We start from the raw sequence: 16,724 nt of genomic DNA on the forward strand, positions 1-16,724 counted from the left end.
CTATTGTATTGGCATATTTACGGCTCCCTCGTATTAATTTAGCTTTCATCAAAAACACACTATATGTTTGTAGACGATGTTTTACGGTGGGTGATATTGGGCAAAGACTTTTTTCTCATGTAGTCGACGATTGCTTATTTTTTTAAGTTCCAACTCCACTACCTGAAAATCTAATGGTGCGCCCCTAAAATCTTTGGCAAGTGTTCTGCAAGATGATACTTAAAGATATTGCAGGACATCATAATAAGATCATCTGACTAAGGCCCAGTGCGGATTCAAAGAAACCAGAGGAACTTCAGATGCAGTGTTTATTGCCGGCAAATCCTAGATATTTTAAATCTTTGATACCATGACGTCAGTGGCGTATCTAGTGGGTGGGGGGTGGTGGGGCAGGGAGGCAACATGTCCCGGGCGCCACTCTTCGGGGCGTCAAATTGACCAATTCTTTTTCCGGATTCTTGCAACAAGACACATAATTTGAGACCACTTTCATCAAAATCAGAGCAAATTCATTTTCGCCCCCAAACTTAAATTATTCTGACCGGGGCACGTTATTGAGAGGCTACCACCCTCTGTCAATCCCCACCCCCAGTTACACAGTTGGGTTGTCCGAACCCGAATTGGTGTTTTCCCAAGACTTCGCCCAAAACACAGCTGTGGAGGGAAACAATTTCACGTGTATCAGTGATGGCGTCCACAAGCCAGGTCAAGGGACATGGCTACGTAGACGTATAGGTTACCTTTATCGACCAATTTCACCTTTGAACTCTTGATTAAGACATTAACACTAATTCTAATAAAAATACGTTAAACTGTGACAATTTCGGAATTTTATCAGTTCTTGAAATATTAGACACCAACCTTTAAATCCCGCATAAGCTGTGACCATGAGCTCTCTCCTGGTTCAGTGCACTGTTTTAATGGGTGAATAAATAACAAATACACGAATGAATGAACTGCGAATGACAGATCAAGTTCGATTGAAAACGGCTCACTTTGCCAATACAGTGAAAGCCAGTGAACGGCAACTTGCTTAGACATTTTTAGATTTCTAGGATAGTAAGCGTGAATATTCAGCTTGACGCATAACACAAGACATTGACGAAGGACCAAAATGGCGGATACTGAAAAGATCTATAATGAATCAAATAAAAACTCTGGTAATCAGTTGCCATTAGTACTGAGCATCTTGGCTTTAGTTTTGGCTGTTATCGGTGTCATCATTGCTAGTGTTAGTTTGAGTCAAAAAGGCACTAATAACTTCAACATTGGCGGCACATGTAAGTTGACAATCTGACAATAATTAAAAACAGTTTTAAAAGGGATGGGTGATAAGTTTTGAAGTTTTTGGGCTCGCAAAAGTAGCTTTTGGGTCTGCTTTTGGGCTTGAAATAGTAGGACAGAAAACACGCCTCTCAAGATGCCGATGAGAGCGGAAATCGATGATCTAAGGGTCTATGGAACGGCTAGAAAAGTTTTGGGGCTTCAGAGCGGGCAAACAATGAATTCAGAGGGTCTAAGGAACGGCCAGCGGCTCTGAAAAAGGGGGTCGTCGCCGCGGCACATACCCGTATAGCTGGGAAATGTGAGTGCCCCGGGGGTATAACAAAATGAAAACAGGGGTTCATGGGTGTAAAATTTTGAAAAAGGGGGCCATTGGGTATACCATTTTGAAAAAAGAGGCCATCGGTAATAAAAATAAAAAAAGTGAAAATATAACAAAAATTCTAAATTTTTGTTTCAAATTTACCAACCCCCATTACGTTTCACTACCTTTTGATCCAAAATTGAATTCCCTCCTGAGGTTTGCATCTGGCAATGAGTTGACCAGATCACAATGATGTTATTATAGCTAGAGGCAGTATATAACACAAATGGGTCAACGATTTACATAAAAATGAGGCAATTTGTGGTTAAATGTTGATCCCTCACTACAAAAGTTATTACCGTTTCAAATTTACCAACATTACGTTTCACTACCTGTAGAGAATTGATCAAAAAATTGAATTCCCTCCTGAGGTTTGCATCTGGTAATGAGTTGACCAGATCACAAGGATGTTATTATAGCTAGAGGCAGTATATAACACAAATGGGTCAAAGATTTACATAAAAATGACCTTGTGTGGTATTTGGTTCTCAAGAAGTGAGTTTTGCATGAGGCAATTTTGTGGTTAAATATCCCTCACTACAAAATTTATAACCGTCGATATGGTTGAAAAGGAGGTGAGACATGATCAAATCTCTCCAGGTAACAAAACGTAATGTTTATAAATTATTTTACCGAAATCAGAAAATAAGACATTTAGGGGGTCATCGGGTAGCCCAGACTATGCCATAGTCGAATTTATAAAATGAAAATATGATATTATTAATCATGATGAACGCAATCCGTTGAATAAAATTATACTGATGTTTATTAGAATGAAATTGTTCAATAGTGAAATGGTCATAAAGAGTTTTTATATCTACTGACAGAAAAAGTAATGTATACGTAGGCCTATATGTTATAATGGCTCGATTCAATACTGAACAATTCTGATTTTGGAATTTACAGTTTATTGATCGCAAAAGCCGAGTGAAAAAAATCACTTGGGAAGCTAACAAACAGAGGGAGTACGGTGACTGAAAAGGTCAGATGTGAAAATATATCAATTGCACACAAATTAATACAAATTAGAGTTTTATGCTTAAATATAAGGGAGCGATCGTTATTTACGACAGGGGGAATGGGCATTTTGAGGGGGGAACCAAAAGGGGGGAGTGTTAAGTTTTAAATGGAGGAATTCGGGAAAACAAGTGGGGAATCCGTAAATTTTGAGCGGACGCGAGGGGGGAACGCGAATTTTTTTGTCGATATTGTTTCCAAAATGCCCATCCCCCCCCCCTGCCGTAAATAACGATCAGTCCCTAATAGCCAGAGTATGCAAAATGGGCAAGTGGACTACGGAGAATTCTATGGGTAGCCGAACTTACACAAAGGGGTTATTGGGTATGACTTTAACAAAAAGGTGGTTGGATATATCGACTTCAAAAGAGGGGGCCCAATCCGTCATTCTTTTAATTTTCTATGCTATTTGGCCACAATACACGACATAAGCTGAATTTCAGATCCTTTTTGAATGTTTGTTTTTTGGTGTTGCTTTTTAGTAATGTAATTATGCCACATTTGAAAAATTTTATTTGAAAAGAAACCAGTAATCTGATTGATACCAGTATAATTTTTATGAACTTCGGTGCATTTTCAAAAGTTGTAAATCAAAACGATGCACACGGTCGAAATTACTAAAGTGTGTTTGCCTGCGATGGGCCCCTATCGACTATCCCAAGTACAGGTACAGTTCAAGGTTTTTCACTTGTTTATTTGATACGCATGGATGAATGATCATAATGAAGGTTTGGCACATCGAAAGCAACAATGTAAGAAAGAAAATAAAGTCCCCACTCCCGGTTTAAGTTTAAACAGCCTTACCTATGCTAGCCAAATTAAAACCATAATACCCGAGCTCTAGAACTGTTTCAAGTTTTTACAAGTTGCATGCTTTCTACAATTTAAAACAGCATAGTATACATACAATTATAAAACACTTAGTAGAACCATGTTTTCATAATTTTATTAAAACAGTTAAAACATAAGAATGACTCGTTCATAAAGATTTTAGAAAAAAGAAGCTAAAGTGTCATTTGAGTCCTGCTGGTTTATAGCTGTTTGTAAAAATGGATCAACTCAATATCTTGTATGTCCATCACTGGTGTTTACCACGGCATACATGCAGCGCCGCCTCATTCTCATCTCTAACCCATGCGTTTCCAATTACCAATTGAATAAACCGCGTATTGTACCGGCACTTGGGATAGTCAATTTAGAGTATTTGGTAGCAAATTTGGTATCAAATTGGCGCTAACAAGATTCTGCAGACGACCTTATCAATCAAATTGTGATAACAAGATCACGTTTTGGTGTAGGAGGGGTTACTTAACTGCGGACTTTGTTAATGAGGTGTTTATATACATTTGTAGACTCAGATTCAGGGAGTGCTGGTGCCCAAAGCGGCAACGATGGGGTGAATGACGATGACAAAATATGGGTTTTGTCAATTGGACATGGAGCGTCAAACACAGAATATATGTAAGTAATATTTTTAATGTATAAATACAGTCCGCTAAACAATTAAGGTACCAGTTATTGTTTACCCCTGTATATCTTAAACAAAGGCAAATATGTCATAATTAGAACCAGCAGCAAATAGCCGCATCTTTTAGCTCGGATCTAAGACCTCATTCGTCAAAATCTGTCAAGAAATAGAAACCCAAGGAAGATGCCCATTCAAAAGTTGCAGTTTTGTGCCATTCCATGCCCTATTGATTTCAATAATTTGTATATACAAAAAGCGTTCTCGAACAAGGAATCTAGTGCCGTGGTTCTATTGATTAGCACATTAAGGGATGGGGTATGAACGTTTGGACAGTATTTATTGTGGGACATTAGAGCACATTAGACATATCGAATTGCATTCTGAATACGAAGAATGTCCTTCTGATATTAAATAATGTTGATTTTTTTTAAATTCGCAGGGTAATACACATTTTATGGCAAATGATTAAAAATTGATATTTTTGATATTTAACAGTACTCGAAGTAAACTTTATAAATCTGATGATTTATACTTAAATTGTATGTAGGTGGGATGAAAAGCCGACGATCAATTGAAAATTTTCACCTTTCGTATTGAAGATATGGATTTGTTTTCCCAAAACACCAAAAAAAGTAGGTCTTTTTGGGAAAAAATCTATATCTTCAATATGAAAGGTCAAAATTTTCAATTGATCGTCGGCTTTTCCTCCCAGCTACATACACTTTAAGAATATATCATTTGATTTATAAAATTTACTTCGAGGACTGTTATATATCAAAAATGTGAAAAATATCAAATTTTAATAATTTGTCATAAAATTTGTATTATATCGTGAATTTCAAAAAATGAAAATTATTTGATATCCGAAAGACAATCTTCGTATTTAGAATGTAATTCGATGTGTCTGATGTCCTCTCATGTCCCACTTAAAATAATGTCGAAATGCTCAAAACGCTCATTCCAGATCTCTTAAAACTAGTATCGCACATCGTAAATAATTATTTTGTATAGGTAGTGAAATGAACCGGTCTATAAATGCTCTGCCAGCTGCCGAGGGTCACAAAATAACATTGGTATTGGTATCTCATTGGCTAAAAACCCCGGCTAAAAACTAATCGCTATAGCTCAGCGATCATGTTATTAATTTAGCTGTTTGAGCTGTCTTTCAAAATATCCAGACAAGATTGATTATTCTATTGTTGAATGTCGGACAACAAAGCATGTATTTACATGGTCTCTATAGAATTGTTAGTTCAATGAATAGTCCGAATCTGAAGCATTATAATTGGATTGATATGATTTGTGTGACTCGACCACGCTCCTATAGGCCAATGCTGGTGTGTTTACTATTGATATAATAAAATCTCAAATCCTTGAATATATTTCGTTATTTTTGCTATTTGAACAAAACCTTTGTAAGGCTTGCACATGAATATACGTGTTGAAAGAATCTGATAACCTTTACTCTGCGTATTGAATTCCCGTTTGCGTCTTGAAAACATAAACTGACAAAAAAAATCAAATTTGCTTGAGTTAGAAACGTTAAAAGGGTAATCGCAGCGGAGCATGTGTATATGCGTAGTGGAAAAGAAAAGTTGTGTATCTATCGTACAGTTAGTGTTCGTACAGGTACAGGTGGTGTGTTTTACTTTGCCTGGAGTGCTCGGCTTTTTTTTATCTCAAAACTATTGAATCACGGCGGAACAAAATTGCCATGCCGTGCTGTTGTGAACAACTAGTGGTTCCCCCTACTATCATGGCAATTTATGACACGAAAATATAGGGATGGTGTCGCTGTGCGTGGTGCTTTCCATTGATAAGAACATGAAAGTACAACTTTTGATTTCGTTACTTCCATGGATTTTAGATCACCGTTTCGGCGTTTCTTTAATTCTTAACCAATGTCAACAAATTAGGTCTTAAACCAGACCTAAAAGATACAGGTACTGGATGCTTATATACAGGGGTGAAGATAACGGGTAACTGAATTCTTTTGCGCACTGCATATACAATGTATATTATACATGTAGTATACACTCAGAACTTTAGTCACCAGCTTCTATTGTTAGGCTAATGAAAGTCGATTCCTTGTTTCCCGTTACCCTACTCCGCTCAAAAGCAATTGCTGGCCAAATATTTCATTATTTTGAATAAAATGTTGATTTCTAACCAACTTTAACATACCAATATAAATTGTGGTTTTAAATATATATCATAAATCTCTTTCTCTTGATTTTCAGGGATTTTCTTTGCAGTAGGAGCATGGTATATGGTTAATAATGAATTAATAATGAATACCTACTCACTTCTCTGTCCCGCACTTTTTGATCTGCTCTGATCTCACCCCGTAAAAAATATTGTGAAACTTTTGATAATATGTACAATCACCTTCATGTGTTTGTAAAGTAAACTACACTGTACATGGGTAGTTATTGGTTTACACCTGTAACAGATGCAATAATGAAATGGTATGAAATAATGAATAATGGAAAATGAAATGGTCACCTACACAGTCATGAAAAATTGTGTAACAGGAAACTAGGAATTGACTTCAATTGGCCTTATGCATAGTCTCGCTAAAAGTCGATTGATACATTTTGAAATCAGCACAATTCAGAGATTTTTGCTATGATGTTAATTTTTCGGACAAATATAAAGCAATGTTTTTTCCTTCAGAAATGTCAGTTAAAACATAGGGCTTGGATATACATTTAAAAAAATCATGGTGTTAAAATTGTTTCTTTTAGTGTAAGATTCTGATTTGTATAGGCCTTAAACTCGCCCGCAAGCTTTTTTCGGAATTAATTTTTTAGCGTTTCAAACTAATATAGTTCGCTAAAGAAAATATTTCCCACCTCTGTAAGGCACATTGTGTGGGTCTATATATTATAGTTTGGTCAGAATTTATGTTTTGATTTCACCTTTTTTCACTTGCACTGCCAAAATGTCCAACCAGTACTTCATTTCTAATATAACCAGCAGAAATAATATTATAATGATATTTCTATTGTGGCTTACATATGGGTACATGGGTACATTCCCGGGGTACATTCTCGAGTTGATTCATACAAAATTGGTACTCGGAATTAAAAAACGGTGCAATCAAAACCGAAATTCTGACAAAACTATCTTGATATGATGTGCTTTAGAAAGTTGGGAAATATATTTCGTTAGCGAATAATGTTACTTTGAAAAGCAAAAACGTTGACCCCCCAAAAAGCTCCACGATAATTGCATACAAATAATGACATCCGGTATCCCTGTACAGTTATTGTAAGAGCCTTGGTTAGCATTCTACTCTCAGTAGCGTAACCAAGGGGAGGGGTAGATGCCCCCCGTGAGAAGTATTACCCCCCCCTCCTTCCTTGCCCCCGCCCTGATATTTAAGATTGTCGGGCTTTTTTTTATACTTATAGCCCATTTTTTACCATTTTCTTCAAAGTTTGCCCTCCCTGACAGTTGCCTTGTCTTCCTCCTTTGCCCACCCTATGAAATAGTGCTGGCTACGCCACTTCAGCGCAATCGGCGTTACTCTCCCTTTTGCACGTCTAACAATAAATTTTTGCTTTTTCATTACTAGTGATGAAATCAGCGGACAGATTATGGGATTTAATGTTGACATTACGAACGCAGGTAAGCAGATTTATAACCCTACCAGTCCACAGGAGCAGTGGCGTACCCCCAATCGATTGCAAAATTTAGAAAATCGCATAGGAAAATTGCCAAAAACGGCTTGTGCCCCCCCCCCCCCATCAGACCCGGTGCCCCCAATCATGGTCGGTGCCCCCCCCCTCCCCAATTGGATGCACGCTACGCCACTGCATGCACAGGAGGTTTTATTGGAGTGTGCGGTAGTTAGCGGTTAACGGTAGGCATATTGTAATAGTAGGTAAGGACTAAGGAGTAAGAAATGGTGACATAATAAAGGGCAAGAGCCCCTGCAGCCTAAAAACTTGGCATCTGCTTATGATTTGACAGTCTATACGGATGTCTACGGAGAGTGTTCAAATGTTATCCCTAAGATCGTAAAATTCCGCCTCAAGGTTTATCGCGGCAAAAAATTCGCGTCCGTGAATTGGACTATGAACCGGACATTAGACATAGACACCCTCCAGCCCTCTTAGACCCTCCATTACGAAGGTCTATTTTCGCCAAGGGGGATTCGATGCCGGGAGTTAGATGAATGGATTTGACATGGTGCAACCATAATGTTATTGTTAATACAGATATTTTGTATGTTGAAAGCTGGGCCTTTTTGTCCTTTTCACAGTGTGCAGAATAGCAGGCAAGAACTGCCGTTGGTCTGCCGATGTTTACACGCGATGCTGGGATTCCAAGATTGGCGAATCACAACGAGGAGGCGAGGGGCTTTATTCAGGATATTATGATGCATGTACCGGTGAGTATGGTACTCTATAGAAGAAATCTAAATTACCCGGTCTCTGAAGTATCTCAGTAGCAGATGGGGTATTTCTCTTACGTGCCATATACACGCGAAGAGTTTCAGCGGGTTCTTTGACAGATTTTCAGACGCATGCACCAATACTCACTCTTTACTAAGGTGACACGACCAATTTGATGAGTGGGAATAATATACCCTTCAGGATCAGTATCTTCTTCATTGAGCAGCTCGTGGTACAGATTGGACTAACCCTCGGCAGACCATCCTGATCCCACATTTTTTAGTTTTCTGAAGGAGAGACCACATGTCAGTATAGTTATGCGTGGGTGTGTCCATTAACATTGTCAATCATGTAATACTTTTGTTTAAAATGTGGTCTGATATGAAGAGTTCATATACGACTGCAACTAGGTTCGGGTCATAGCTGAATGTACTAAGGGAATCTTCACTTGTTAGTAACTGTTGTGTTCAAAGTCACATACGGAGGTCATTTGAGGTCTCATATGAAAATTCAAATCCGACTGCAACTAAACTTGGTGACGACCTATTTGAGACCGTCGTCCCTATTTTTCTCACTACTTCAGGTTGGTTTCACACCTATGTTCGAAGCCGGACCTTCCAATTCAGTGACCCATACACCACTACTGAGGAAGCTGCTTTTATCGTCAAAGATAGCAACCCAGGGAATTTTGATTATCAAGATATTAGCAACAAGAAGATCGGATTCATTGACGGATTTGTATTTGATGAATTTTGCGTTGCTCGCCAAGATATACAAGTAAGAAAAGTACACAAATATTATGCTTTTTAATAAAGCCCAGTATATACGCACAGTGGCGGCACCATGTAATTTTTTCGAGGGGCATTTGGGGAGTGAATTTCAGTGGAAGGTGGGGGGGGGGCAAAATTTATTTATTTTTCAAAAAAAAGGGGACATTTGTGTAATTTTGGGTTTTTACCTTGAAAGTGTGGGGAGGGGCAAACTGGGGAGGGCAAGAAAAATATTTGGGAAAATGCCCCCTTGCCCCCCCCCCCCCACCCCCATAGCGTTTTCCGTTGCGACAAACACTGCGATTTCCGGTTCTCCGCTCAATTAATTAGCGTTCTCGGGGCTTTGTTAGGACCATTATCGTTCGATGTTTTTCATGCGTTTTTTCGCCTGTGCGTGTATATAATTAATGACACCTGTGCGTATATAGACCACTTGACATGTGACGTCATTGCCCGGCAGTATTCGCACGCATTATGGTACTTTCCATTGTTCTTTGCCCTGCAGTGTGCGTGCGCATCGTAGTATGCTCAGGGCATGTGTATTTTAAATCTCCCACCACATTTCATATAGTGCAAGAAAGCCATTGAACAGTGAAGCGGTTCGTTCGGGCATATCGACAGACCAATCCCTCGCCTTTGTTGATAAACAATTATGTAAAGTGGTCTATATAATTAATGACACCTGTGCGTGTATATAATTAATGACACCTGTGCGTGTATATAATTAATGACACCTGTGCGTGTATATAATTAATAACACCTGTGCGTGTATATAATTAATGACACCTGTGCGTGTATATAATTAATGACACCTGTGCGTGTATATAATTAATGACACCTGTGCGTGTATATAATTAATGACACCTGTGCGTGTATATAATTAATGACACCTGTGTGTGTATATAATTAATGACACCTGTGTGTGTATATAATTAATAACACCTGTGCGTGTATATAATTAATGACACCTGTCCGTGTATATAATTAATGACACCTGTGCGTGTATATAATTAATGACACCTGTGCGTGTATATAATTAATGACACCTGTGTGTGTATATAATTAATAACACCTGTGCGTGTATATAATTAATGACACCTGTGCGCGTATATAATTAATGACACCTGTGTGTGTATATAATTAATGACACCTGTGCGTGTATATAATTAATGACACCTGTGCGTGTATATAATTAATGACACCTGTGCGTATATATAATTAATAACACCTGTGTGTGTATATAATTAATGACACCTGTGCGTGTATATAATTAATGACACCTGTGCGTGTATATAATTAATGACACCTGTGCGTGTATATGATTAATAACACCTGTGCGTGTATATAATTAATAACACCTGTGTGTGTATATAATTAATGACACCTGTGCGTGTATATAATTAATGACACCTGTGCGTGTATATAATTAATGACACCTGTGCGTGTATATAATTAATGACACCTGTGTGTGTATATAATTAATAACACCTGTGCGTGTATATAATTAATGACACCTGTGTGTGTATATAATTAATGACACCTGTGCGTGTATATAATTAATGACACCTGTGTGTGTATATAATTAATAACACCTGTGCGTGTATATAATTAATGACACCTGTGCGTGTATATAATTAATGACACCTGTGCGTGTATATAATTAATGACACCTGTGCGTGTATATAATTAATGACACCTGTGCGTGTATATAATTAATGACACCTGTGTGTGTATATAATTAATGACACCTGTGCGTGTATATAATTAATAACACCTGTGCGTGTATATAATTAATGACACCTGTGCGTGTATATAATTAATGACACCTGTGTGTAATAATTAATGACACCTGTGCGTGTATATAATTAATGACACCTGTGCGTGTATATAATTAATGACACCTGTGTGTGTATATAATTAATAACACCTGTGCGTGTATATAATTAATGACACCTGTGCGTGTATATAATTAATGACACCTGTGCGTGTATATAATTAATGACACCTGTGCGTGTATATAATTAATGACACCTGTGCGTGTATATAATTAATGACACCTGTGCGTGTATATAATTAATGACACCTGTGCGTGTATATAATTAATGACACCTGTGCGTGTATAATAATTAATGACACCTGTGCGTGTATATAATTAATGACACCTGTGCGTGTATATAATTAATGACACCTGTGCGTGTATATAATTAATGACACCTGTGCGTGTATATAATTAATGACACCTGTGCGTGTATATAATTAATGACACCTGTGCGTGTATATAATTAATGACACCTGTGCGTGTATATAATTAATGACACCTGTGCGTGTATATAATTAATGACACCTGTGCGTGTATATAATTAATGACACCTGTGCGTGTATATAATTAATGACAATATAATTAATGACACCTGTGCGTGTATATAATTAATGACACCTGTGCGTGTATATAATTAATGACACCTGTGCGTGTATATAATTAATGACACCTGTGCGTGTATATAATTAATGACACCTGTGCGTGTATATATACCTGTGCGTGTATATAATTAATGATCACCTGTGCGTGTATATAATTAATGACACCTGTGCGTGTATATAATTAATGACACCTGTGCGTGTATATAATTAATGACACCTGTGCGTGTATATAATTAATAATTAATTACACCTGTGCGTGTATATATTTAATGACACCTGTGCGTGTATATAATTAATGACACCTGTGCGTGTATATAATTAATGACACCTGTGCACACCTGTGCGTGTATAATTAATGACACCTGTGCGTGTATATAATTAATGACACCTGTGTGTGTATATAATTAATGACACCTGTGCGTGTATATAATTAATGACACCTGTGCGTGTATATAATTAATGACACCTGTGCGTGTATATAATTAATGACACCTGTGCGTGTATATAATTAATGACACATGTGCGTGTATATAATTAATAACACCTGTGCGTGTATATAATTAATGACACCTGTGCGTGTATATAATTAATAACACCTGTGCGTGTATATAATTAATGACACCTGTGCGTGTATATAATTAATGACACCTGTGCGTGTATATAATTAATGACACCTGTGTGTGTATATAATTAATGACACCTGTGCGTGTATATAATTAATGACACCTGTGCGTGTATATAATTAATGACACCTGTGCGTGTATATAATTAATGACACCTGTGCGTGTATATAATTAATGACACCTGTGCGTGTATATAATTAATGACACCTGTGCGTGTATATAATTAATAACACCTGTGCGTGTATATAATTAATAACACCTGTGCGTGTATATAATTAATGACACCTGTGCGTGTATATAATTAATGACACCTGTGCGTGTATATAATGACACCTGTGCGTGTATATAATGAAATGACACCTGTGCGTGTATATAATTAATGACACCTGTGCGTGTATATAATTAATGACATGACACCTGTGCGTGTATATAATTAATGACACCTGTGCGTGTATATAATTAATGACACCTGTGCGTGTATATAATTAATGACACCTGTGCGTGTATATAATTAATGACACCTGTGCGTGTATATAATTAATGACACCTGTGCGTGTATATAATTAATAACACCTGTGCGTGTATATAATTAATGACACCTGTGCGTGTATATAATTAATAACACCTGTGCGTGTATATAATTAATGACACCTGTGCGTGTATATAATTAATGACACCTGTGCGTGTATATAATTAATGACACCTGTGCGTGTATATAATTAATGACACCTGTGCGTGTATATAATTAATGACACCTGTGCGTGTATATAATTAATGACACCTGTGCGTGTATATAATTAATGACACCTGTGCGTGTATATAATTAATAACACCTGTGCGTGTATATAATTAATGACACCTGTGCGTGTATATAATTAATGACACCTGTGCGTGTATATAATTAATGACACCTGTGCGTGTATATAATTAATGACACCTGTGCGTGTATATAATTAATGACACCTGTGCGTGTATATAATTAATGACACCTGTGCGTGTATATAATTAATGACACCTGTGCGTGTATATAATTAATGACACCTGTGCGTGTATATAATTAATGACACCTGTGCGTGTATATAATTAATGACACCTGTGCGTGTATATAATTAATGACACCTGTGCGTGTATATAATTAATGACACCTGTGCGTGTATATAATTAATGACACCTGTGCGTGTATATAACCAGTGCGTGTATATAATTAATAACACCTGTGTGTGTATATAATTAATAACACCTGTGCGTGTATAATTAATGACACCTGTGCGTGTATATAATTAATGACACCTGTGCGTGTATATAATTAATGACACCTGTGCGTGTATATAATTAATGACACCTGTGCGTGTATATAATTAATGACACCTGTGCGTGTATATAATTAATGACACCTGTGCGTGTATATAATTAATGACACCTGTGTGTACCTGTGTATATAATTAATGACACCTGTGCGTGTATATAATTAATGACACCTGTGCGTGTATATAATTAATGACACCTGTGCGTGTATATAATTAATGACACCTGTGCGTGTATATAATTAATGACACCTGTGCGTGTATATAATTAATGACACCTGTGCGTGTATATAATTAATGACACCTGTGCGTGTATATAATTAATGACACCTGTGCGTGTATATATAATGACACCTGTGCGTGTATATAATTAATAACACGTGTGCGTGTATAATTAATGACACCTGTGCGTGTATATAATTAATGACACCTGTGCGTGTATATAATTAATGACACCTGTGCGTGTACCTGTGCGTATAATTAATGACACCTGTGTGTGTATATAATTAATGACACCTGTGCGTGTATATAATTAATGACACCTGTGCGTGTATATAATTAATGACACCTGTGCGTGTATATAATTAATGACACCTGTGCGTGTATAATTAATGACACCTGTGCGTGTATATAATTAATGACACCTGTGCGTGTATATAATTAATGACACCTGTGCGTGTATATAATTAATGACACCTGTGTGTGTATATAATTAATGACACCTGTGCGTGTATATAATTAATGACACCTGTGTGTGTATATAATTAATAACACCTGTGCGTGTATATAATTAATAACACCTGTGCGTGTATATAATTAATGACACCTGTGTGTGTATATAATTAATGACACCTGTGCGTGTATATAATTAATGACACCTGTGCGTGTATATAATTAATGACACCTGTGCGTGTATATAATTAATAACACCTGTGCGTGTATATAATTAATGACACCTGTGCGTGTATATAATTAATGACACCTGTGCGTGTATATATTTAATGACACCTGTGCGTGTATATAATTAATGACACCTGTATATATTTAATGACACCTGTGTGTGTATATAATTAATGACACCTGTGCGTGTATATAATTAATGACACCTGTGCGTGTATATAATTAATGACACCTGTGCGTGTATATAATTAATAACACCTGTGCGTGTATATAATTAATGACACCTGTGCGTGTATATAATTAATGACACCTGTGCGTGTATATAATTAATAACACCTGTGCGTGTATATAATTAATAACACCTGTGCGTGTATATAATTAATGACACCTGTGCGTGTATATAATTAATAACACCTGTGCGTGTATATAATTAATAACACCTGTGTATATAATTAATAACACCTGTGCGTGTATATAATTAATAACACCTGTGCGTGTATATAATTAATGACACCTGTGCGTGTATATAATTAATGACACCTGTGCGTGTATATAATTAATGACACCTGTGCGTGTATATAATTAATGACACCTGTGCGTGTATATAATTAATGACACCTGTGCGTGTATATAATTAATGACACCTGTGCGTGTATATAATTAATGACACCTGTGTGTGTATATAATTAATGACACCTGTGCGTGTATATAATTAATGACACCTGTGCGTGTATATAATTAATGACACCTGTGCGTGTATATATAATTAATGACACCTGTGCGTGTATATAATTAATGACACCTGTGCGTGTATATAATTAATAACACCTGTGCGTGTATATAATTAATGACACCTGTGCGTGTATATAATTAATGACACCTGTGCGTGTATATAATTAATGACACCTGTGCGTGTATATAATTAATGACACCTGTGCGTGTATATAATTAATGACACCTGTGCGTGTATATAATTAATAACACCTGTGCGTGTGACACGTGTATATAATTAATGACACCTGTGCGTGTATATAATTAATGACACCTGTGCGTGTATATAATTAATGACACCTGTGCGTGTATATAATTAATGACACCTGTGCGTGTATATAATTAATGACACCTGTGCGTGTATATAATTAATGACACCTGTGCGTGTATATAATTAATGACACCTGTGCGTGTATATAATTAATGACACCTGTGCGTGTATATAATTAATGACACCTGTGCGTGTATATAATTAATGACACCTGTGCGTGTATATAATTAATGACACCTGTGCGTGTATATAATTAATGACACCTGTGCGTGTATATAATTAATGACACCTGTGCGTGTATATAATTATACACCTGTGCGTGTATATAATTAATGACACCTGTGCGTGTATATAATTAATGACACCTGTGCGTGTATATAATTAATGACACCTGTGTGTGTATATAATTAATGACACCTGTGCGTGTATATAATTAATAACACCTGTGCGTGTATATAATTAATGACACCTGTGCGTGTATATAATTAATGACACCTGTGCGTGTATATAATTAATGACACCTGTGCGTGTATATAATTAATGACACCTGTGCGTGTATATAATGAATGACACCTGTGCGTGTATATAATTAATAACACCTGTGCGTGTATATAATTAATGACACCTGTGCGTGTATATAATTAATGACACCTGTGCGTGTATATAATTAATGACACCTGTGCGTGTATATAATTAATAACACCTGTGCGTGTATATAATTAATGACACCTGTGCGTGTATATAATTAATAACACCTGTGCGTGTATATAATTAATGACACCTGTGCGTGTATATAATTAATGACACCTGTGCGTGTATATATTAATGACACCTGTGCGTGTATTAATGACACCTGTGCGTGTATATAATTAATGACACCTGTGCGTGTATATAATTAATGACACCTGTGCGTGTATATAATTAATGACACCTGTGCGTGTATATAATTAATAACACCTGTGCGTGTATATAATTAATAACACCTGTGCGTGTATATATATGACACCTGTGCGTGTATATAATTAATGACACCTGTGCGTGTATATAATTAATGACACCTGTGCGTGTATATAATTAATGACACCTGTGCGTGTATATAATTAATGACACCTGTGCGTGTATATAATT

At 36.6% G+C, this 16,724-nt stretch overlaps 1 protein-coding gene across 2 annotated transcripts in view; it reads left to right on the forward strand.

Moving 5' to 3' along the window:
* The first annotated feature begins 848 nt into the window (after positions 1 to 848).
* LOC140141130 (uncharacterized) overlaps positions 849 to 16,724 on the forward strand; it is a 44,818-nt gene continuing 28,942 nt past the window's right edge. The window contains exons 1-5 of one of the 2 annotated variants that reach the window (XM_072162918.1): positions 934 to 1,280; positions 4,018 to 4,126; positions 7,714 to 7,766; positions 8,404 to 8,532; positions 9,120 to 9,313. In XM_072162918.1, the coding sequence (XP_072019019.1) occupies positions 1,115 to 1,280; positions 4,018 to 4,126; positions 7,714 to 7,766; positions 8,404 to 8,532; positions 9,120 to 9,313 (651 nt within the window). In that variant the 5' untranslated portion in view covers positions 934 to 1,114. Of the gene's footprint in view, positions 1,281 to 4,017; positions 4,127 to 7,713; positions 7,767 to 8,403; positions 8,533 to 9,119; positions 9,314 to 16,724 lie in introns of both variants that reach the window. The other variant, XM_072162920.1, reaches the window with a different exon arrangement.

This window comes from Amphiura filiformis, chromosome 19 (assembly GCF_039555335.1).
Source record: "Amphiura filiformis chromosome 19, Afil_fr2py, whole genome shotgun sequence".
Lineage (NCBI taxonomy): Eukaryota > Metazoa > Echinodermata > Ophiuroidea > Amphilepidida > Amphiuridae > Amphiura > Amphiura filiformis.